The 23,454-nt window shown below is 38.8% G+C and overlaps 1 protein-coding gene across 11 annotated transcripts in view; it reads right to left on the minus strand.

The window, feature by feature from the left end:
* Positions 1 to 23,454, minus strand: part of Sox5 (SRY-box transcription factor 5) — a 732,928-nt gene that overhangs the window by 180,941 nt on the left and 528,533 nt on the right. For all 11 annotated transcript variants that reach the window (XM_090324494.1, XM_090324498.1, XM_090324491.1 and 8 more), the window contains 2 exons: positions 7,457 to 7,543; positions 1,356 to 1,528 (listed from right to left, as the gene is read on the minus strand). In XM_090324494.1, the coding sequence (XP_090180620.1) occupies positions 1,356 to 1,528; positions 7,457 to 7,543 (260 nt within the window). The remainder of the gene's footprint in view (positions 1 to 1,355; positions 1,529 to 7,456; positions 7,544 to 23,454) is intronic.

Genomic DNA, 23,454 nt, shown 5'->3' on the forward strand with positions numbered 1-23,454 from the left:
TACAGTATTTTTAGCATGCCTATTGATTGATTTGTGTGTGAGTGTGTGTGTGTGTGTGTGTGTGTGTGTGTGTGTGTGTGATGGGATTTAACTCAGGACTTCATATGCTCTCACTTGGCTTTGTTTCCTCAAGGCTGGCACTCTACCACTTGAGTCACAGCCATATTTCAGCTTTTTTTTTTTTTTTTTTGGAGGATCACAAGGCTTGAACTTGGCCTGGACGCTGTCCCTGAATTCTTCAGCTCAAGGCTACTGTTCTACCCTTGAGGCAAGCGCCAAGTTCATTGGAGATGAGTCTTAGGTCCTCTTGTGCCAGACCTGGCTTTGAACCTTGATCCTTAGAGCTCAGCCTCCTGAATAGCTAGGATTACAGGCATGAGCCACCGTACCCCGCACATTTCAGCTTTTTGAAGATTATTGGGAGTTAAGAGTCCACACTGGCTTTGAACCTGGATCCTCAGCTCCCAATTCCTGAGCAGGATTATAGGTAGGAGTCACTGATACCTGGTTTTCTCACTGGGTTTTAACTGCAATCAAGCACATGAGGAAATTCCACTGTGGAAGATTTTACTTGGCATGTCATGCTAGCCTTTCCAAGGTTTTGGACTGTTTCAGATTTCAGGTGTTTTGATTAGGAATTTAGGCATGAAACTCGTGTGTGTGTGTGTGTGTGTGTGTGTGCGCGCGCGCGCGCGTGGCTGGAACTGGCAAATACCCAGCCAGACAAGCAATACCTAACACAAGAGAGACCTCTGATCTTCTGATCTTCCTTATCTGTCTTGCTCTTTTTGTATTCTCATTTGATTTTTTCCTTTTCTAGGACCATTAAGTAGTTGTCCACACAGGGTTCAACTCAACATGTCAGCTGATATATACACCACACATCTTGATCCATATCACCCCTTCCTTGGTTCTCCCCCATCTCCCCCTCCCCTCCCTCCCGACAAGTTATCTGGATCCATTTTCACATGCGCGACCTCGAATATGATGAATACCTCTGACCATCCGTTTTCCCTCGACTCTTCTGCCTTCTACTCCCCTTCCCATGTCCTTGAACTTCTTTACACCGACCACCCTGACAACACAAGTTCTGGCTTCTTGGTATTCAGACTTGTTCCAAACACACCGTTAGAATCCTGTCTTGCATAGTCCATATTTCAGTTTGTGTGTGTGTGTGTGTGTGTGTGTGTGTGTGTGTGTGTGTGTGTGCGTGTGTGTGTACCTGGGATCCTGTGTATTCCTCATATACATGTATGATTTAGATCTAACTTCCACATAGGAGAGAAACATACATTTCCTTTGTCTCTCTGGGCCTTCCTGTGTGTGGTTTCGTCCTAGCCATGGCCTCAGTTTACCTGTTCTTGCTGTTGTTTGGCCAGTTCCATTTGCTGACGCTGTTTCTCAATCTGGGAAGCAGCTAGCTTCTTCTGCTCGTCGTGGGCCGCTAGCAGCTGCTCTCGCAGGCTGGTCAGCTGGTTGATCATACCCATGAGCTGCCGCTCCTTCTCCGCGAGGCTTTCTGGAGTCCCTGGTCAAGCAAGAAGAATAAAGTGTAAGAGGAACAAGAAGTGCGTCTCAGCTGGAGGTCAAGTTGCTCTTCCTACCAGGTTCAAACCTCACATATAGCAGAGTTTGCAGGGCACCAGTGGCTCATGCCTGTAATCCCAGCAACACAAGGAAGCTGAGATCTGAGGATTGCCATTAGAAGCCAGACGGGAGCAAAAATGCTTAAGACACAAGTGGAAGAGTGCCTCAAGTGGTGGAGCGAAAAAACAAGCTCAGGAACAAGCACCCCAAAAGTGATTCAAAAAGAAACTTCTTCTCTTGGAAGAGATTGCTTCAAAGGTTTTCAGGACAAATGTGAAATTCTCACTCAAAAAAGAACCTCAGGATTCTCTACAAAGTAATATTCTCCCTCTGAGCTCGCAAAGAGTGATATTATTCTAGGCTAAACTCATCGGGGACTCGTGCAAGAGGAATATGGGCTGGGAACATAACTTACACACTTATCTACCAATTACTCTTCCATGAGTTTAATCTATAGTACTAGAGATTACTTTCAGACTTTTCCCCTATGAGGTATTAAAGGATGGGGGGGGTATACATTAACATAAATAAATTTATTGACTGGGTGTATTGGCCCATTAAATATTCTGAATCATTTCTTTAATGACAAGAAATGAACTATACCTTTTTTTCTCTTTCATTTTACAATTAAAAAAATATTCACTGAGCACCTATTAACATTTTTTCGCTACGTGCCCATACTGGGGTTTGAAGTCAAAGCCATGTATTTTCATTTGGCTTCTTTTCCCTCAAGACTGAAACTACCATTTGAACCACAGCTCCACTCCCAGGTTCATTGGAGAGAAGAGTCTCACAGATTTTCCTACCTGGACTGGCTTTGAACCACGATCCTCAGATCTCAGCGTCCTGAGTAGGTGGGATGACATTTGCTAGTTACCAATGCCTATTATTTTCTAATTCTATGCTGGACTGTTAGAGGATTAAAATGATGCCTAAGGCACTGTTCTTAGAATCCAGTTTTTCATCTAATTAAACAAGCGAAGACAGGAAAACTTAAAAGCCATAATTACTAAGACACAAAACCATTAGCAATGATAAGTTTCCTCCTTCATTTAAAAACAATCTTCAAGATTCAACTCTGAGTGATCCTGTGTTAAGGTTAACAAAGGAGAAAATGCTTGGATCTAGGGGTGCTTGTTAGTGTGTATAAAGGCCCTGGGTTCTTGGGCAGAACTAATTCTCTCTCTCTTTCTCTCTCTCTCTTTCTCTCTCTCTCTTTCTCTCTCTCTCTCTCTCTCTCTCTCTCTCTCTCTCTCTCTCTCTCTCTCTCTCTCTCTCTCTCTCTCTCTCTCTCATGCAATGGGTGTGTGGTAAAATCATTAACCTAGAATTCAGAGTGGGTTAAGGAAGCAGACATTCAAGCTTGAGAACACAATAGGCTTTCAAGAAATACTGAAACGTGGGTGAGAAATAGCATCACTTATAGTCCCTTAAGATTATACAGAGGTCTAAGATTTGAAATAACAGTCATGGTGGCATTTGCAGACATAGTGGGCAAATATCTCCAGCATATTCGATGTCCATAGGCAAAAATGGAACCCAGGGAGAGATGGGGGCCAGTGATACAGGGCTGAGATGGATCAAGATGTATTGTCCTCATAATAGGACAGGTGTCTTAATGAAATAAAGTTTTTTTAATTAAAAAAGAAAAGCTATCATAGGTCTGTGATATTTAAAACACACTGAAGGTTCTTCTTCAGTGAGGTTAAAACACTTACTTGATAGACCAGGCATGCGTGCTGTGCAGTGAAGTAGAAATAACACCACTTTTAATTGTTCTTTTAAAACTCACAAGATAGATGTGACCCCATTGGTATAGTGTGAGCAGCGGGAGAGAACACGTTTGTTAATTACAATTTTCACTTCGAACATAAGATACTAAGCGCTATTTTAATCATGCCTTTGCCACCTGTATACATAATTAGGTAAAATGAGGTGCTATAACTCAGTTCTCCTGCACAACGCCCAGGAGTTTCTCTGCCAACTGCCGATGGAATGACATACGATTTTGGAAGAGGTAATAGCCACTGTTCGTGGCTTACATTTTTCATGGGTGGAAATGAAGTTTCTAAGGAAAAAGATAATATTTGTATGTATTTCTAATAAGTACACATGCAGAACAAAATGCTGTGTGAATATTATAAAAAAAGATCCATTAATTTTGCTATTTCTTATCATCAATAGTTAACTCTGATATTAAAATAAGGATCCTGGGTCCCAGTTGATGGTTGTTAATGATTTAATAAATTGCAGATTTATTTGGATTTCACTGGCACTGAAGAACACTTCCTAAGAATAATTAGCTAATTTTTAAAAATTATTTATTAGTAGTCGTAATATGATCAAGAGACAGCTTATCTCAATGAAAATATTTATAGGATACGGAAGTAAGCTGCTACGACATGTGAGGAAGAAGAATAAATACTGTATCTGGAAATGGTTGTGACTTGCTTCTAGAAACCTAACCCCAGGAAACAAGGCATGTAGCGAAATATTCATCAGGGCTTTGAATGGGAAACTGGAAGCAATGTGACTGCCAGCTAAGAATAAGCAGACACTTACGAGACACTCATAAAATAGAGTGTTTTCTATAAAGTTATGTTTAAGGTTTTGGATCATGTTCATGATATAAAAGAAAGAGTGAAAGACGTGGGTAGAAAAAAAAATATATATATATACATATATTGCCAATCCTGGTCTTGAGCTCAGGGCCTGAGCACTGTCCTTGGACTTTCTCAAGGCTAAAGCTCAACCACTTGAGCCTCAGCACCACTTCTGGCTTTTTTCTATGTATGTGGTACCAAGGAATTGAACCCGGGTCTTCATGCATGCTCTCCCACTAGGCCAAACTCCTGGCCCTAGAAAAATATATTTATATTAATGCATACCCCCTCCTCAACTTTCAATACCCCATATAGTCATAGGGGAAAAGTCTGAAAGTAATCTCTAGTACTATAGATTAAACTCATGGAAGAGTAAGTGCTTAAGTTACATTCCCAGCCCATCCTTTTTTTTTTTTTTTTACTTTTTGAATATTTAGAGTAAGCAAGACTTCTCAACACTCTTTCAAGTTGTGAGTCTATTTTTCAAAATACCTTGCGAGCAATACTATGAGTGTCAAGTACAACCAAGAGTTCAAAATATGGGTTTATTAATTACGTAAGGCATAAGAAGTATTTAAATGATTGCCAAAGGAATTCTGTCTTCAATTGGCAATAGTTTAAAAATATTCAAGAAAAGGCTTTCCTTTTTCTTTCACTCGGTCTCTTTCTCCCTTTCTTTTCCTTTCTTCTTTCAGTCACTCACAAATTCCAGGGAACTAATGAAAAACTAAAAGAACAATCCACCAGAAGACCCTTCAAGGACTATAAAGGCTACCAGCTTCTAACATATGCCAGGCTTCTATTTCTCATAATCATCCTTGATCAATCAGCTGATGATTCAGTAAGTTCCTATTGTTATTTTATTTTTTTTTTTTAGCATCATACCTTTCTCTCTTCCAACCCCCAAACAACTTTCTGGTATTGCATGTCAGCTACTTTTGTTTCCATACCACACACACACACACACACACACACACACACACACACACACACACACATCTGTCTGCCATAACAGCTAAGCTATTGTTCTTGTCTAACTTCCTGGGCACTTTCTAATCTCCTCCCTGCACTCTTCTCCTCCTGGAGCCTTTTACTCCAAATCACTCACCCCCAGAGGGCAGCCTCGCATTGTGCCCTTTCTGGCGTCCTAACACCAGTGGGAAAGACCTCCAACAGTCCTGAAAATCAGCAGGAAAAGTGAAATTCCCCGCCCCCCCCCCACACCAGTTTACTGCTGAGTGCCTATAAGCATAGAAAAGGAGAGAGAGAGAGACAGAGAGAGAGACAGAGAGAGGCCTACCTACAGCTGCTTTTAAACTTCCTCCAAAAAATTAGCTTTTTGAACAGGACCTGAGGACAGTCCCCTAACTTGTGCTCTGCAAAGTATGTCTTGAAAGACAAAATTAAAAGCAGAAGCTTCTTTTGCAGGTGCAATGCAGTTTCCTAAAAGAACACCCAAGGAAGGCCTTGAAGGATAGCCCAGTCCTTTTCCTTCTTCTTGTTGCTGCTCCTGCTTCTTTTAAGTCTGACTTGTAAAGGAAATGAAGCAGAGGGAGAAAAGAGAGAGAGAGAGAGGGAGGGAGGATGACGTCTGGAGCGCATGTGTGCCTTCTGCTCTTTGCTCTACCTGGTTCTCTATGTCAGTGGAGTGAAAACAGCTCAATTACTTCTCAGGTGAAATGGCCTAGAACCAACTGACACAAAGATACACAGAGACCTTCTCTCGCGCCAAATGAAAGAGCTCCTTTTTCTCTTGAGCTTTTTTTCAGACATTATTTGTCATCTGAATTTTATTTCATGATAGATTCTCATGGGTGAACTTGAATAAAATCATTTACCCCTTCTCATCCTTCCCTCCCTCTCTCCCTCTCTTTCTCTTTTTTTTTTTTTTTTTTGGCGCCAACACTGGGATTTGAACTCAGGGCCTTGAGCTCTGCCTTGGATTTTTCATCTCAAGGCTGGTGTTCTACCACCTGAGCCACAAAAACTTCCACTTCTGGTGTTGGTTTTGCAGCCTAAATTGTACTTAAGAAGCTCATGGACTTTCCTGTCCTGGCTGGCTTCGAACTTCAGTCCTCCAGTTTATGACTTCTGGGTGGTTAAAGACAGTTTGTCAATAGTCCTCAGCCATGAATCATGACTTACTGAGATGGAATTCCCAACATTTTGATAAAACAAGTGAAATAGTGCAATGCTTGCAAGAGTTTGGCCTAGTGGTAGAGTGCTTGCCTAGCATGCACAAAGACCTGGGTTCGATTCCTCAGTACCTCATACATTGAAAAAGCCAGAAGTGGAGCTGTGGCTCAAGTGGTAGAACTCCAGCCTTGAGAAAGTCCAAGGACAGTGCTCAGGCCCTGAGGTCAAGACCCAGGATTGGTGAAAAGGGCACAATTCTACATGATTATGATAAATAATATGGCAGTATGGCTGTATATAAGACATATATTCAGAATCAACCAAAACTGTACACAATAATACATACATTAGGTTAATAGCAATGACCAAGAATGTTAACTTTCTCAGAATAAATCCCGATTTAGAATTTATAATCCTAAGGTTCCTTAATAGTAACAAATAAGAAATGTCGTTTGCTTATAATGCTCTAAAAGGAAAAAATACCTTTACATGAACTGAAACAATAATGTCCTTCTCTTTCTATGAGAAGAAATGTACCCTCTTCCCACCCCTTCCCCAACTGCAGGCCAGTTCCCAGAAGTTTAAGATTTGCATAGTCAATAACTACATTCCATCAAGGAATTGTCTTAGTCTTCTGTGATGATCAATTTAAATTAAACCAAAGCAAACAACAACAACCATAAACAAATCACTTCTCAGCCAGGTGCCAGGGGCTCACACCTATCATCCTAGCAACTCAGGAGGCTGAGATCTGAGGATGGTGGTTCAAAGCCTGCCTGGGGCCAGGGGAAGAAAGTCTGTGAGATTCTTATCTCTGATTAACCACCAAGTGGTGCTATGGTTCAAAGTGGCAGAGCAAACAAAAGCTCGGAGACAGTGCCCAGGTCCTGGGTTCAAGCCCTATGACCCCCCCCCCCCAAAAAAAGATAAAAACACGTAGTATTTATCCTCTAAGGTACTAAGACAAAGTCAGAACACTAATATGGTCCGTTCTTCCATAGAAAGCAAATAGAGTACAGAGACAGCCGAACACACAGAAGAGATGATAGAAACAAGCTTTCCCCATTATTCTTCCTAAGGGGCAACTTCAATTGTATACATTTAAATCAAAATAATGACTCAGGCATTACCTTTAATTTCTCCAAAGTTCCCTGATCCCATTGCAAGAAGCTTGTCCTTCCAGTCTTTTGAGAGTAGCTTCTCAATACTAGGGGTTTCTAAATGGAGAAAACAACACAAAACAAAATATCAACAACGCAACCTGGTATAAAATGTCCATTTCACAAAGCCATCTCTGGCTGGCTCCAATTTATAAGGAAACCATCCACAAGCTGATAATAGGGAAAAAAGAAGGTGTTTTGTCACCTTCTATTTTCAAAATTAGTAGCCTTTTCCTTCCACAGAACAAAGCCATAATAATTCTTTATGGCAATGTGTATTGCATAAACCTGTGGTTGTGTTTTTTTTCCTTTTTTTTCTTTTTTGATTTGGTAAACAAATTCCTCCTGGAATGGAAGCTTGTCAATTTCAGGGTGTTAGGTCTGCCATCAAAAAATAATTATGTTGATAAAATGCACAGTGAAAAAAAAATAAAATAAAGGCAAAGAATTAGCTCTTAAATCTGCTCCTTGTAATTATACCCCTGTGTGTGTTATGTGTACAATTACATGCACTTTATAATGTGTGTTTAACATCTCGTGGTGAGAAAGCACACGGTGGTAAGATTTGCCAGTGCCGTTAACATTAAAATAAAAAAATGATATAAAAGAAGCTTGGAAAAAGATTGTAAAATCGAAAGAAGTCATACTTATCATGAAAACCTATTATTTGCTTATTTCTGATTCATACCATATGCTTTTTTTTTTCAAAAGCCTGGTATTGGGGTTATGCACACACATTTGTGTGTTTTAGTGTGGTATTTGTTTCTTGTGTGGAATTTTAATGTATAAGTAAATATAAATGCTAATAAAACTCCCAAACAGCAAAGTCAGTTCTCCACAATGGAATTGTCTATTCTTGTCAGCATTTAGATGTGTACACAATTACAATGGTTTGCAATCCCACGATTAGCCCCCAGCATTCAGTCAGAAAATAGAATGTTCTAGAAAGATAAGTGTCCCAGGATGTTGCATCTAAATAACAATACCCACACTTATTATCTGGATGGAAGACATACACTGCCTTTCTCCACACTGGTGTTTATGTGTATTTGTGTCTGTTCAAGCATTTGTTTACCTCCCGCTGGGGACATAAAGTTAACTTATCAAAGGGACCTTCTGTCCCACAGAGAAAGACCATAACATTATTAGAAACTGGTTAATTTTCCCTGACAGACAAGTTCATTTTAAAGAGTTCTCATCATCACCTTTGGCTAATGTCAAATACTTGTTTTTCTCCCCTTCCTAGGATTCAAATTACAGCCAACCACAAAGCCTGAGTGAGGTGATTTTTTTTTTTAACCAAAGCACAGATTTAATCTCTCTCAGAAGTCCAACACTTGTGGAAACCAAAATGTATTATCTGTATTTTTGAATGGGGGGGAGGAAGCCTAAAGAATTTACTTTTTCCAGACCAAAAAAAAAATACACTGGGACATGACAAATTATATTAAGTCTCTAGAAATTCACGCCAAAGGAAGATATTCCTAGGAGAGGAACATAAATCACTTAAAATAATGTTAATCAAAATGAATTTCAAGAAATGGAAACAAGAATTTTTAAAAAAAATTTCTTTATTGCTGTCTTTATTTTTCTGCTCCTTTTGTCTTCTTTGTAAGTTTATTTGCTTTGGGGGAGGGGAGGGAGAGTCCAGAAATGGAGGGGCAAAGAGTGAACAAATTTAAACAGTAGTCCTCACTAGACACAAGGTGGAAAATGAACCACACAATTTGTGAGTAACGACAGGAAGGGAAAAAAAACAATAGGGTAACAAGAATATATGTATATATATATATGTATATATATATATATATATATATATATAGAGAGAGAGAGAGAGAGAGAGAGAGAGAGAGAGAGAGGGGGGAGAATTTACTTTTATTTTTCCATTTTGGTTCTTCATTGTTTGGAAAGTAATTTGACAATTCCGTAGAGCCAGAAAACAGAGTAAAGATCTTTGCTCTGAAATCAATATCTCAGTTCTACTGATGCTTTCGTAATGCGTTTAAAATACTTCTGTGAGGGTTTCCAACATTTTTATTCCATTCTCAGTAAACAGTGCAAGCAAAATCATTTCTTAAACCTTATCAGAGGTCAAAGCAAAGAACATTTTTCTTTCTCTTCCCCCCCCCCTTAGCCCTCTACAAAAATCCTTGAGTAGCATGTAAACAGAACTAAACCAATAAGGCATTTGCCATAGAAAAGTGTCAGTCATTAAAAGCTAACACACCTTTGCAAAACAGGAATGTGGCTACAGAAACCCATTGTGCACAGAACAATGGAACCCCTCAACTCCCCGCCCCCAAAGCAGACCATTTTACTTCCAAGACTATTGTCTACCAGGCTCAGAACAAAGATTTTTCCCTTGCAGCCAGACAAAATATTCACTGTAGTGAAACTCACAAAGAAACAGAAGTCTTTCTGTCTAAAGTTGCAGAGTTAAAGAAACAGTGACCAGATTCCTGAAACCTGGGGAACATTTTTGGCCTTTTTTATGAACTAGGACAACCAGGGGGTTCTCAGAGTACAAGAAAACAGAATAAAGAACTTTTACAAGACCAAGTGATTGTGCAAATTGTTAAGAGCAGAAAGCTACCTAAGTACTGTCCTAAAAAAAAAAAAAAAAGACATATTTGCATGCTGGGTAAGCTATGTAAATGTAAGATGTAAATGTATTTATAATGTTTTTATTGAGGAACCCCCATGCCAGGAATTCTGCTCCACTCTTTTAGAAAAATGCATATTGTTTTAATCTCATGTTCTCTCATTTAACCCAGTAACCAACCTAAAGACCTAAAGTGTGTTAATGCATCTGTTTTACAAGACGAAGGGGGGAAAAAAAGAGAAACATAACACACGAGATGAAAAGAGACTGCTTTGATATCATAAGAAAAATTAAGGTCTTGCGTGAACTACTTTTCTGCACAAACCCCCTTGCTTATCTGTGGGGAAAGGGATGGGCAAAGCCATTATTTTTGAAGGTTCTTACGTGGGACACTTCACACTTGGCAGTAGAAAGTTCTAACAGGAGGACTCAAACATGTCTTATTGTCCAGGATCAGGGAGATGCTGTGATTTTCTCCAAATGGAACTGCATTCCACCTTTTGAGTTCAAAGTCATTCGCTTCCGGTTATTTCCTCTTGGCCTCTGTCTGTCTGTCTCTGTGTCTGGCTCTCTTCATCTCTCTGGGTTGCTGGTTGGATTGAGCTTTTTCTCTATCCCATCCTATCTCTTTCTCTTCCTTCCCCCCTCAACTTTCTATCTGGCCCTCTGAGTGTGTGATTCGGTTGGGATCTCTCTTTCTGGATGGATGGATCTATGTGTCTCTGTCCTTCCCTCCCTCTCATCTCCTGAAGAACTCTGGCTAATTGCAAATCACTATTACTAACTCCCCTGGATACAGGAAAGAACAAATTAACATTCCAGGAGGATACATACAGAAGAAGAGCAATGATGGGGTCCAAATGCGAGAATCCTTTATCGTTCTCTGTATCCTTAGATGGTAACCAAATATATGTTTTCCGTTCAGAAATCTGTCTGGTTTAATGAAAGCCAGTGGCTGGAAGAGTTCTACAGTGAGATGGTTCCTTTTGCTTTTACAGTGGAGCTATGATCAGTGACTTTATGGATATGTACTGGTTGCAGGTAGGGGTGAGAGCTCCAGGGAAGGAGGGTAGGGATGAGTACCCATTTCTCTACCTGAATTTATAATTATTATTATTATTTATTATTATTATTATTTTAGTAATGAGCATCAAGAAATACACATCTTCCTTTTTTTCTTTTTCTCCTCTAAGGAAATAAAGAATGATGGTGTAACAATGGACCCATCTGTAGACATATAGAGCTATAGACATATAAGAGTGATCCAACTTCTCACAACACAGGAAAATGTCGCCCAGAAAATTCATGGTTAGAAATGGCAGAATCCCAGGGTGTGCCGTGCACTTGTTCACAAATTTGTGGATGAAATCAATGAAAGCTATCACAATTAGAGAAGTCCAGCTTCAGAATTTATGAAGTAAAAGACGAATGCGTTTTCTAAAATGAGGTGGAGCAAGCATATAAAATGTATTATTTTTGTGGTTGTGTTCTTGGTGCCAATACTAGGGTTTGAACTCACGACCTGAGGCTCTTCCTCAGCTTTATCACACAGGTTGGCACTTTACCATTTGATACACATCCCCACTTTTGGCTTTCTTTTTTGCTTGAATGTGGAGATAGGGGTTTCATGAACTTTCCTTGTCTGGGCTGGCTTCAAACCATAGTCCTCAGAAGCTAGGATTTCAGGTGCGAGCCAACAGAGCCTGGATAGGGATTATGTTTCAGCATAGGAATATAAAGTGTTATGTTTAGTCCAATATTTGTTTTTTTTTATTTTGCCAGTCCTGGGTCTTGAACTCAGGGCCTGAGCACTATCCTTGGGTTTTCTCAAGGCTAGAGCTCTACCACTTGAGCCACAGCACCACTTCTGTTTTTTTTCTATGTATATGGCAACTGAGCAATTGAACCCGGGTCTTTGTGTATGCGAGGCAAACACACTACCACTAGACCATACTCCTGGCCCTCAATATTATCTTTTTAAGTATTCAGTTCATACATATTTTAAGTTCGTGTGAAGATGTGCTATATTTTTTAAACGCGTAAACGATTCTCCCATAGTTTAATTCTCCGGAGGACTGGGATTTGTGGTGACTTTCTTTGCAGGATCTAGGCTTTCTGGCACTGAAGCATGGATTTTTTTTTAAACTCTCCTATTTGCATTTATAATGTGCTGCTTCAACATGCTGCAAGTCCAGTTATTTAACCCATGTTACAGTTTAGGAAACTAAGATCTAGAAACCTGACGGGCCCAACATCATCAAATTAGAAAATACAACCAAGCTGATACAAACAAACACAGCTCCGCTTAATTCAATGATCTAACAGAAATGCCAGCGAATGAAAACACACACATATAGCTATATACACACATGTATCTGCACATGCACACATATATGTATGTATATGAATACACGCATGCACATATAAACACATACACACATGTACTCGCACACCGATGTATGCGTACGCAAGTGTCATGTGTGTACACATATGCATCATATATGTTCATATGCACATTTTCAGATGTATAAGACGTGTGAATGTATGTGTGTATGCATGTATATATCTGCATAAACACATTCACATATATGCACACACATATATACATGCATACATTCATAGCACCTACATGCATGGACATGCACAAACATGTGCATATGCATACACGTGTATGTGTATATACACAGCATTCACATGTGTAAAATATATGAAAGCATGGGTAAATAAATATGTATCTGTGAATGTATATGTATAAATATTTGTATGCACACATAGATAGATAGATAGATAGATACATAGATACATAGATACATAGATACATAGATTTATATGTATGTGCTGGCACTGGGGCTTGAACCCAGGGCCTAGCTCCTTTAGCCTTTGACTCAAGGCTGGTGGTCTACCACTTGGCCACACCTCCACTCCCTGCCTTCTTTCTCCTGAAGTAGAGAAAGAGTCTTGTGGACTTTTCTTGCTCAGGCTGGCTTCAAACTATGATCCTCAGATCTCAGCCTCTTCTCCAGCGAGGCTTACAGATGTGAGCTGCCACCAGCAGCCAGCTAAATGCATCTATTTTCCAAAGTGAAAAATCCAAGGAGCGTTCAGAAATCAGCTCAAAGCAACGAGACAGGCAAAGCTCTTCTTTCACCCTTCCACAAATGAAGTAGGCTGTAAACAGTTTACTTTAATTTCTTTCTGCCACCAGGACCTTCTGATAGAGTTACTTGCTTTTTATCCTCTTGTCCTCATTGGGTTTTGTTTTTCCACCCCCTCACATATGCTACTTCACATCAATGCCTTTGGCAATCTTTACCACTGAATGGCACCCCGACTGTGCCAGCCATTGTTACAACAGCCTCTTTAGGGCCTGCTCAGTCCCCATAACTCTCACTGCCTTTCCCCCTCTGTGCCAAACACTCTTAAGACTCATTCCCTCATGTGGAACAATGAGGCCTCCAGACTCATGCCAACATATTGTAATTCCCCAACAAGCTGTCAGTGCCAAGAACGAAACCACATTCGCTCCAGTGCAGTAGCTTTACACATGAGCTCTGGTTTTTGCTTTGTGTGTTTATGTAGGGCTTTCTATTTTTTTTTAACCCCCTTAATCTCCCTTGAGCTGCTGTGGCAAAGCATACTGAAAACACTGAATGAGTAAAAAAAAAAATGACCTATGTATAAAATTGGACTTTTTTTTTTCAACCCAGTGACAGGAGTTAGGTCATATGGAGTCTAACCGCTGTTTATATTTTTAATTTTGTAGTTTAAACTCGACTGTGTTTTTCTAGATTTGGGGATTGTGGACATATTTAGGAATGAGAGTTGTCTGTTTGGGAAGGAAAAAAGACTATAGCTAAATTCCAAATACACTAGAACCTTCTTTGAAGTCAAGAAGTAAAAGCAAGGTGGGGTTTTTCTCATCATACTCGGAAGATTTTAATGCTGAGAACTTTCAGTATCATTTTGATAAGCAGTTCATAAAAGTAATCACTAGAACATTTATTAGAAATGAATGGAATGATTTGCTTTGGGCCAAAAAGTAAAACAAAATAAGTATTCTATGTTCAGGAATGTCTAATGTGTTACACCAAGCCTATCTAGATGTCTTTTTTAAATATTTTATTTAAAGATTGACAGTGTTTAAGACATATAGAATATACAGGATTTATTGTCATCAATATACTATATACTTTTAATTTTCTGGCTGAATATTGAACCTAGGGACTCACATACAAATTATGTGTCTACCATTTATATACGCAACAGCCTAAGACAAATTCCTTTACTAAAAAGCCTAATATATATATGTATATATATTTATATGGCAGTGAGTACATTTCTTCTTGAACACTGTTACCCCACCATGTTTTGCTCCCATTTTCCCTCCACTACCTAATGTATGTAGCTGTAACCCCTCTGTACATCATCCTGACAATAAAATTAAATTTGACAATAAATTAATAACTAAATAAATCAGTGGAGAAAAAAAGCCAAATATTTGGAAACAGACACAGTTTAGCTTAATTCTATTCACCTCTTGTAGTTTTTGTTGATGATTAAAAGATCATGTTGGAAGTTGATCCTGTTCGATTCAAATCTTATTAACTAAATAAACTTTTGTCAGAATTAGGAATTTTATTTTAACCCAGTGTACACTCTTGAAAGTTTTCCTTTTCTGGCCCCAGAAAACTGAGCGATGAATACAGGTTAGTGTGCTTAGCCAAATACAGTTTTCTTCAAAAAGTTAATTATAATCTGACATTGTTGCTGTTTAATGATTCAATTAGAGACTATTTTTTTTGAGAGGAAGATCGGGCAAAATCTGGAAATCACAGCAGTTAAGAGTTTATGTGGAGGAGTGGTACTATGGTTCAAGTTGTAGCCTTAAGCGGAAGAGCTCAGGGACAATGCCCAGGCCCAGAGTTCAATCCCCATAACTAACCACCCCCTCCCAAAAATGACTTTATGTGGACAATGTCCCCATTTCTAAATAATATTGAACAATATAGTGTAAGTATAAAAAAATGTAATACCTGTACACAAATACCTACAGGGCTCATAACAATTCCCTTTGCCAAGCATTAGTTGGCCTCTGGAACTGGCAACTTCTAGGAACTGTGTTTTTTCTTTTTTTAAAAAGTGTACACCACAATGTACAAGAGAAAGAACTGAAATTCCATAGCATTAGGATTTCAATAAGCCTCACTTGTACATGTAATTATCCTGATGTGATTTAAGCTCTGGAAATACTTTAATTTCAGGACTGCCCAAATAGTTGTTTGTTTCCACTTGAAAGTGATTAAGAGTTTGCTGGCAAACTACAAAGTCTTGGAGTCAAGCTTTGATTTTTTTTTTTAAATGGGAAAATAGGCTTTTTTTTAAAGTTTTTTTTTTGGGGGGGGACCCCCTATCCAATACCAGTCAATCCTTTGACACATTAATGTTTGATTATATTCAATGTGGTATCAGATTGTACACAGCTCTTTTTTATCATCTGATGACATGTGCTACAATCAATATGACATTCTTGCTATATATGAGCAGCCATGAAATCTACCTACTTCTTTATAACACAATGGAATATGTACTTCCTACACCAAAATCTTAGAAATCTAGATTTAATTTGTGAGTTCAATGATAGGGGGGAAAAACCCTCCTCAATTCAAAAGGAACTGTATTTTTTACTGTTGGTGCCAGAGGTTGAACTTAGGAGCTCATTTTTACCCAGCTTATTGGGATCACAGCTGGAACTCTACCATCTGACCAATCTTCCCGTCAAGCATTTTTCTGTGGAGGAGATAGTCTTGCAGACTTTTCTGCTCGAGCTGGCTTTGAACCATGATCTTCTGTACCTCAGTCTCCTGAAGAAGTAGGATTACAGAGACCAAGTACGTAGCTATGTGTTTTCGTTTGTCACCACAAATCTTTTTATTTATTCGGTCAGATATTTGACCCCAGGGGAGGGAAAATACTGTAAGTTATTTGAGGATATTAATTAAATAGCAAATGGTAAAGAATTTCTCTTTATATCGAATAATTTGGTGAATTTCACAAGTAAATATAATATAAATCTATATTTATCCATATATCTATTTCTATAGATCTATACAGATAATCTCTCTATAGATTTATACCCATATATCTACAGATATGTATCTGCATATATCTATACATATATAAATCTATATAGCTATATATTTAATCCACATAGATATTTTACAGATCCTTAAACACACATATATTCATATAGTATATATAATATACATATTAGTAGAGATAACCTATCTATACATGTACCTACACATATACATATCCATTTATGATTACATGTCAGTTGATATGTTTGTATGCATATTCAGTTTATGGCTCAGTAAAGCTATCCAGAGCTGGGCACTGGTAGTTCATGGCTGTAATCCTAGAAACTCAGGAGGCTGCGATCTGAGGATCCTGGTTCAAAGCCAGCCCAGGCAGGGAAGTCTGTAGACTCTGATCTCCAGTGAACCACCAGGCCCTGTGGCTTAAAGTGGTAGAGTGCTAGCCTTGAGCAAAAGACGCTCAGGGACGGTGACCAGGCCCCAAGTTCAGGCCCCACAACTGACAAAAATTAAAAAATAAATAATATATAAAGGCGTATGGTAGCATGAGGGCCAGGGAAGGCAGACTTTCTATCAGTGAATGGGGATGACGTCCTTAAGCATACACACGTGCAGCTAGATTCAGTCTTCACCTACAAGCTTTGTGGGTTATTCTGGACAGTTAGCTTTACAACTTTCCCAAGACTTCATCTCATGCTTGCACTCTTTCCTTCCTTCCTTCCGTCCTTCCTTCCTTCCTTCCATCCTTCCTTCCTTCCATCCTTCCTTCCTTCCATCCTTCCTTCCTTCCATCCTTCCTTCCTTCCTTCCTTCCTTCCTTCCTTCCTTCCTTCCTTCCTGCCTTCCTCCCTCCCTCCCTCCCTCCCTTCCTTCCTCCCTTCCCCCCCCTCTCTTTCTTTCTTTCTTTCTTTCTCTGTTTGTCTGAGACCAGGACTTGAACTCAGGATCTCAGGCTTGCTGTTGCCGACTGGTTAGAGCTTGATGACATGTCATCTCAAGCCAGGGCACAGACAGGGCTTTGTAGAGCTCTTCTCCCAAGCCTATGCAACCAACAGGACCCATTATTATTATTATTATTATTATTATTATTATTATTATCATATCATTTTCCTCCATCATGGCGAACTCACCCCAGGCCCCCTGACCGCCAAAGCATTTGATCTGTGAAGCAAGAAACGGAAGGATTACCACATCCCACCTGTAAGAATTCTTCCAGTACAATGCACAGCGAATGACAATTGTCTATTATGACGTCAGCAAAGGGCGGATGGAGGAAGGATGGTGGAAGAAAGGAGGCAGGGAAGGTTTATTCAAGAAGGAAGGATGGCACAGAAAGGAAAAAGCAGCTTGGCAATTCCTTTGCGTATCTACGTAAAGACAATACAAACATTCCAATAAAGGTGGACATAACAACATTAAATAAAGGGTGTGTGATGTACCCAGAGTAGCCTGGTTTTTTCTTACAAAAGATATTCTAATGTCTGTTATTGCACCCATCAAATAACCCATATCCTTAGAGAAGAGCAATAATGACTTGAGTTTTCTGTGTACAATATTTCCTCTGCATATAAAATACAGTCATAAAGGAAAATAAGAAATGTGCCATGAGAACTCTATTATAGTGTAAATCATAGGACAACCAGGTATATTTAACACAAACACAAAAAAGGTTCAGTTTCCCAAATTTCTAAATAAAATAAGAAAAAAAAGACAGATAATTTAAAATTACCACAGGTCAGTAAAGACAACTATATATAGTTCTAAGTAAATTATACATCGTTTTGGACCAATTTAGGAAATATACAATTCTTCAATTAGTTATGAGAAATGGGGCAGTTTTCCTATTACAAAGTCCGTATTCACAAAAATATCCATTTCCCGGGGTATCCACAGCACAGAGACATTGACAACAAATGAGTCTATCTCTGCAGAAGTTGTCTTTATTTTTTGCTCAAAATTGTGCAAGTAAGGTGGTCGGGAAAGGAGAGAGAAACAGCGTAGAAATAGAAATCGGCTTAACATACATTAAGATACCGAGTCCAATACTTGAAAAATATGACAGAATGTTTTACCACTGGAAGTGAGAATTAAAGCGCACACAGCCTGGTGCTTAGTGCATCCCAGCATATGTGAACACAAATCGCTATCTCAGCCTGCCAGATGCCCAGAATATAGAAACAATAAAAACTGACATGCTGCCTGTGACGAATCAAAGGTTAGGATTCGCAGGTAGTCCAGAAGCAGAGCTGAAGAGCTTGCTGTGATTCCAAGAATGCTTTCAATGTTCTGATCCACAGAACCAGGTTGGAATAAAAAAAAAAGGGGGAAATAATTCAGAAAAATGATTTGCTTTAAAAAAAAAAGCAGCATAGATCAAAATTTGCACTTTACCCTTCTTACAAAAGTAGTCCATCTGCCTAAACTACTTGAAATATAGCTGGTGTCTCACAACCTTTGCGGGAATTTTGGATCGTGCCACTTGCCATCTTAGATGAGGACATACAATAGTTTCTATTTCTATTTCATTCAGACCCCTTAACAGTGAAACCTTGTAGTCAGTCTGGAGCCACCAACCCCCTGATGACAAAATAGGAAAAAGGAACAATAAACCCGAAGGGATTTTGTTAAAAAGTATTTTCCTGTACAGACAATATTGAAAAGATGCAAAACAAAATAATTAAAAGAAATGTAAATAAATAGGAAGAAAAAGAGAAAGTAGCTTAGGGGATGAGTGTTTCCTGTATCTGCAGAATCTAATTTTCTCAAAGCCAAAATCCTGAAAACAAACAAACAAACAAACAAAAAACTTCACCAAATCAGACAGGCATGATCCATTGTTGTGTTGATTTCTGTTATCTTTGGCATACTGTCAAATAATATCATATCTCCACTCTATCATATAATACCATATTCAATGTTAGACATTATTACAATTATAATAATATATTTTCAGTAATATATTGTAAAGTTATATATTATAATGTCAATATGGAATAATATATATAATCTATATTATTGTATAATAATATAGATATATGATAGCTATAGATGTTATAGGATAAGAACCATCAAACTTGGCAGTCACATCTTTTTTTTTTGAGAGAGTGCTGGGGGATTGATCTTGGGCATTTGATAGGCAGATGTCTACCATTCTGCCATAGCTGTTGTCCATTTTTTTTTTTTTTGCCAGTCCTGGGCTTGAGCTCAGGGCCTGAGCACTGTCCTTGGACTTTCTCAAGGCTAGAACTCTACCACTTGAGCCTCAGCACCACTTCTAGCTTTTTTCTATGTATGTGGTACCAAGGAATTGAATCCGGGTCTTCATGCATGCTAAGCAAGCACTCTTACCGGGAGGCCAAACTCCCGGCCCAAACTGTTTTCCATTTTATTTCCATAGGATTCATGCACGTAAAATCAAGGTGCATCATGCTTTCTTGATTTATCTTAAAATGGCTATTTGAAATGTATCATTAAAAATACCAAAGGAAAAAGAAATCACAGGAAGAGGCAGTGATGAACTCCCAATCTATATTTTAACTCTTATTTAAAGGGGAAAAACAAAGACAGCAATGTACTGGGCTATGATGACAAAATTTTTAAAAAATTAATTATGAGGTTACAAATCACATGTGACCACAGCCTTGCAATCGCACCTCAGAGACACATGCATTTCTTTAGCTTTCCTTTGTTTAATGGTAATGGTTCCAGTTCATAATACATCGCACATCTCACACACAAGACGCACATACCTATGTTATGTAAAAAGCCAAGGAAAGATATTCCTCAAATAAATTGAATAGTGTTACACAAAATTTGGCCAATCTAGGCCCAGGGAATGAGATAAAGTCCCATTCATTTATAATATTCTTCATGGAAAGCCGTGGAGTGAATGGCTACAGATCATCAAGGCTGGACGCCAGGTCACAGGAGAAAATAAAATTCCCAGGCTCCACATGGTAATGAGAATGAATTTGTTTTTATGAATCAGCAACATTTTCACCGTATATTCTTCCTGTTCTCCTAAAAGCACTAGTTGGTAACAAGTATATAATCTTCTCTTACACCCGGTGGAAACCATGAAGGTGATTAAATATTGTGGAAGAGGATTATGTCAAATGTCCTTCCTTAGTATTTCCAGAAGGAAGCAATAAATGACTTTTACTGCATGTTAAGAAGGGATGCAAATACTGACTTGTAGAAATTTATCACCTAAGTCCTTTTTGAAAACAATTCATTTACTTTTTTGTTATTACAGAGGTGACATACAGAGGGATAACAGCAACATGAGTCAACCAATGAGAACATTCCTTCAGTCTCTTCCAGCTCCTCCCTCTGAGGTGTGGAGTTCACTTTCACAAGTGATATCTTATTATACTTCTTTATTATAATATATCATATACATAAGGGTAATAATATATTATGTCATGTATATTACATATATTAGAAATATACATCATAAATATTACATATAATTTTATATAAATATGAAGAGTCATGTCGGCATTATGCCTTTGTGTTTCTCTCCTAAGACTATCCTCTTTTGGTCTCACGGTGTGCATCTAGAATCTGGTACCTCAGTGTATTTTCGATCTGATTTCCATATATCAGAGAGAAAGTGTGCCCTTTGTCTTTCATATATGGATAGTTTGGCATATTGGCATATTTGGCATTTTGGCATACTAGAATCTGAAGTAAAAGATCAGGTGAGGCTGGGAGTTTGGTAGATATTTATGCTGCTTTTATACTACTTGCTTTCTTCTCACTCCACTTTAAAAGGGTGACCTTTTAAAACACTCAAAACAAAACCTAAAAGTTTACAAGACAGAATAAGGCTCATTTAAAACTGACTGTTACTTTTGGTGCAGGATCAGGAAAAAAAAAAACCAACAATGTCAGGCATTGTGAAAAGTAAAATATAGAACTGTGTATTTCATTTGAAAAGAGGTGGGTGAATTTAGTAGCAGGAAGAGACCACCCAATTTTCTGACTTGGTCAGAGATCAAGCTGTACAAACTCGAGAATGATCTATTTTGCAAGGCGTGAAGGCCTGGGCCCCATATGTTCAAAATATAAAATTGTCTGCACGTCTAGAAATTTTCTTTGAGGATTACAAAGACTTTGGGGAACCTGGAATTACAGTTTTTTTTCAGAGATGAGGGAGGTGTAAACTACGGGGTCTCCTTTATGGGATGTTAAATCTCCTCCTACACACAACAAACACTGCAATAAATAAGTTTGCCAAACACTCGACGGCCTTCAGCTGGTTGGATAAAATTCTGTGTCTTCTTGGAAGAAGATTCACAGAAGGCATTTCTAATGATTGGACTAAAAATAGAAAAAAAATATTGTTTGTACCTTCCTCCCATGCAGGATCACCAGTTCATTATAAGTATCCTAAATAAGTAAGCATGCATGTCAATAACTTGACATCTACATGAAAGAGGAAACGAATTCCAAGGCAAGAAACTTGGAAAACTGAAATTATAAGTCATTGCATTGAATTTAAAAATGAATCCCAACTGATCACTATGATTGGACAGGTTTCTGTTTTCCACTTAAATAGATATGTCAATGAGATTAGCAGTAAATAACAAATAAAAGAGAGTGTTCTATTTGTAATGAGGAAAATGGAGAGACGGGAAGAGAATGATGAAAAGGAGAATGCCAACCAAAATGAACTGTATGCCTGTGTGCAGAAACAGACATGTTTAGTTGCAACCCCTTCGGAAAATTACTTAAAGGTAATAAAACATTTAAAAATTAATGTTAGTAAAATAGAGACAATGAAAGGTAAAGCACAATTATGGTTTCAGGGTGACCATCGGAGATAGATAGATAGATAGTGTACATTATTTGCAATATTCTTATCTGTAATATTAATATGACAATATTAATATATGAACATAGTATTATTTACACACGAATATAGGATATATTATATATCACACATAATCTAGTTGTTACTATCAAGGTATTTTCAGGGAGGTTACCATTTCGTAAGTCAAGGAATGAGTACATTTCTTTTTTTTTTTTTTTGGAAAAAGTAATTCCACTTGCAGATCCTTTCAGCTTGTTAGCCTCTTACCTACATTAACTTAACGAGGCAGCTCGAGTGTTCGTTTTCCACCAGTAACACCGGACACCTCTCCAGTTAGACACCTACAATGTACTGAATTTTAAAGACCGACCAAGAAGAAAACCAAACCAAATCAAACTCTTGGAGAGATTCAGATGAGAAGATATACGTCCACTGCTATTTTCTGAGGTTAATAGGGGGCCAGATCCCTGTAGCTGGCATGTCTTCTTCCTGAAACACAATTCCCATTTTTCTCATCAGGTAGTGAAGATGAGAGTTAGGAAATCCAGCGCTCAGATGCTGGCTGATGCTCAAGGTCTCAGCCATGGCACGAGGGTCCGTCCACTCCCTCCACACAATGCTTTTATTAAGCCAAATACATTAAGCTTGATTATAATCAATTTTTCCCCCATAACACCATCGTCTTACGAATGCTCATAATAGTTGTCTCCTGGGGGTGATGGGATGAGATGGCCAAGGATATTTTCCATTAAAGGCTCTTCTTCCTCTATAGCAAGGGAAATGCTCTTTCTACGTTTGTGTTTGATCTCACAGCACTCAGGCCTAGTTCCATGATTAATTTTCTATTCCATAAACCATCATCTCCTCCCCTCCCCTCCTTTCCCCCTTTTCACTTGCTCCTCTCCTCTCCCCTTTCTTCTCATCCTTCTTTCCCCAAACCTCTCCTCCTCTACCCACTTCTCTCTCTTCTCCCCCAAATCCTAACTCTCCTCCTCTTCCTCCTCCTGTTTCCTTTCCCTTCCTCCTGCTTCTTCCTCCACCCCATTTTCTCCTCCTCCTGCTCCTCTCCCCTTTCCTTCTTCCTCTCCACTTTCTCCTCCTCCTCTTCCTCCTCCTCCTCCTCCTCCTCCTCCTCCTCTTCTTCCTCCTCCTCCTCTTCCTCCTCCTCCTCCTCTCCCCCCCCACACTTCTGGTTTCAGAACCATCTCTTTCCTCTTTCCTCCTCCTGTCTCTTTTCTCTAAGCAGAATGTCACCTTCCAGATCTCCCAGTTGTTTTTGTTTTGTTTGAACTGATACAGAGTCAAAAATATTTGGGAGCTAGCAGGACCTCTTCGCAGCAGTAGTAAATGAACAAACAACCAAATTATCGTGAATTATCAGGGCTGTCACCGGGAGTTCCCACACAGAATGCCTCAACACTTCCCTTTATTGCCTTCCATGCTTCCCCAAGCT

The sequence above is a fragment of the Megascapheus bottae genome, chromosome 35, assembly GCF_031878675.1.
Source record: "Megascapheus bottae isolate mThoBot1 chromosome 35, mThoBot2.hap1, whole genome shotgun sequence".
NCBI classification, from domain to species: domain Eukaryota; kingdom Metazoa; phylum Chordata; class Mammalia; order Rodentia; family Geomyidae; genus Megascapheus; species Megascapheus bottae.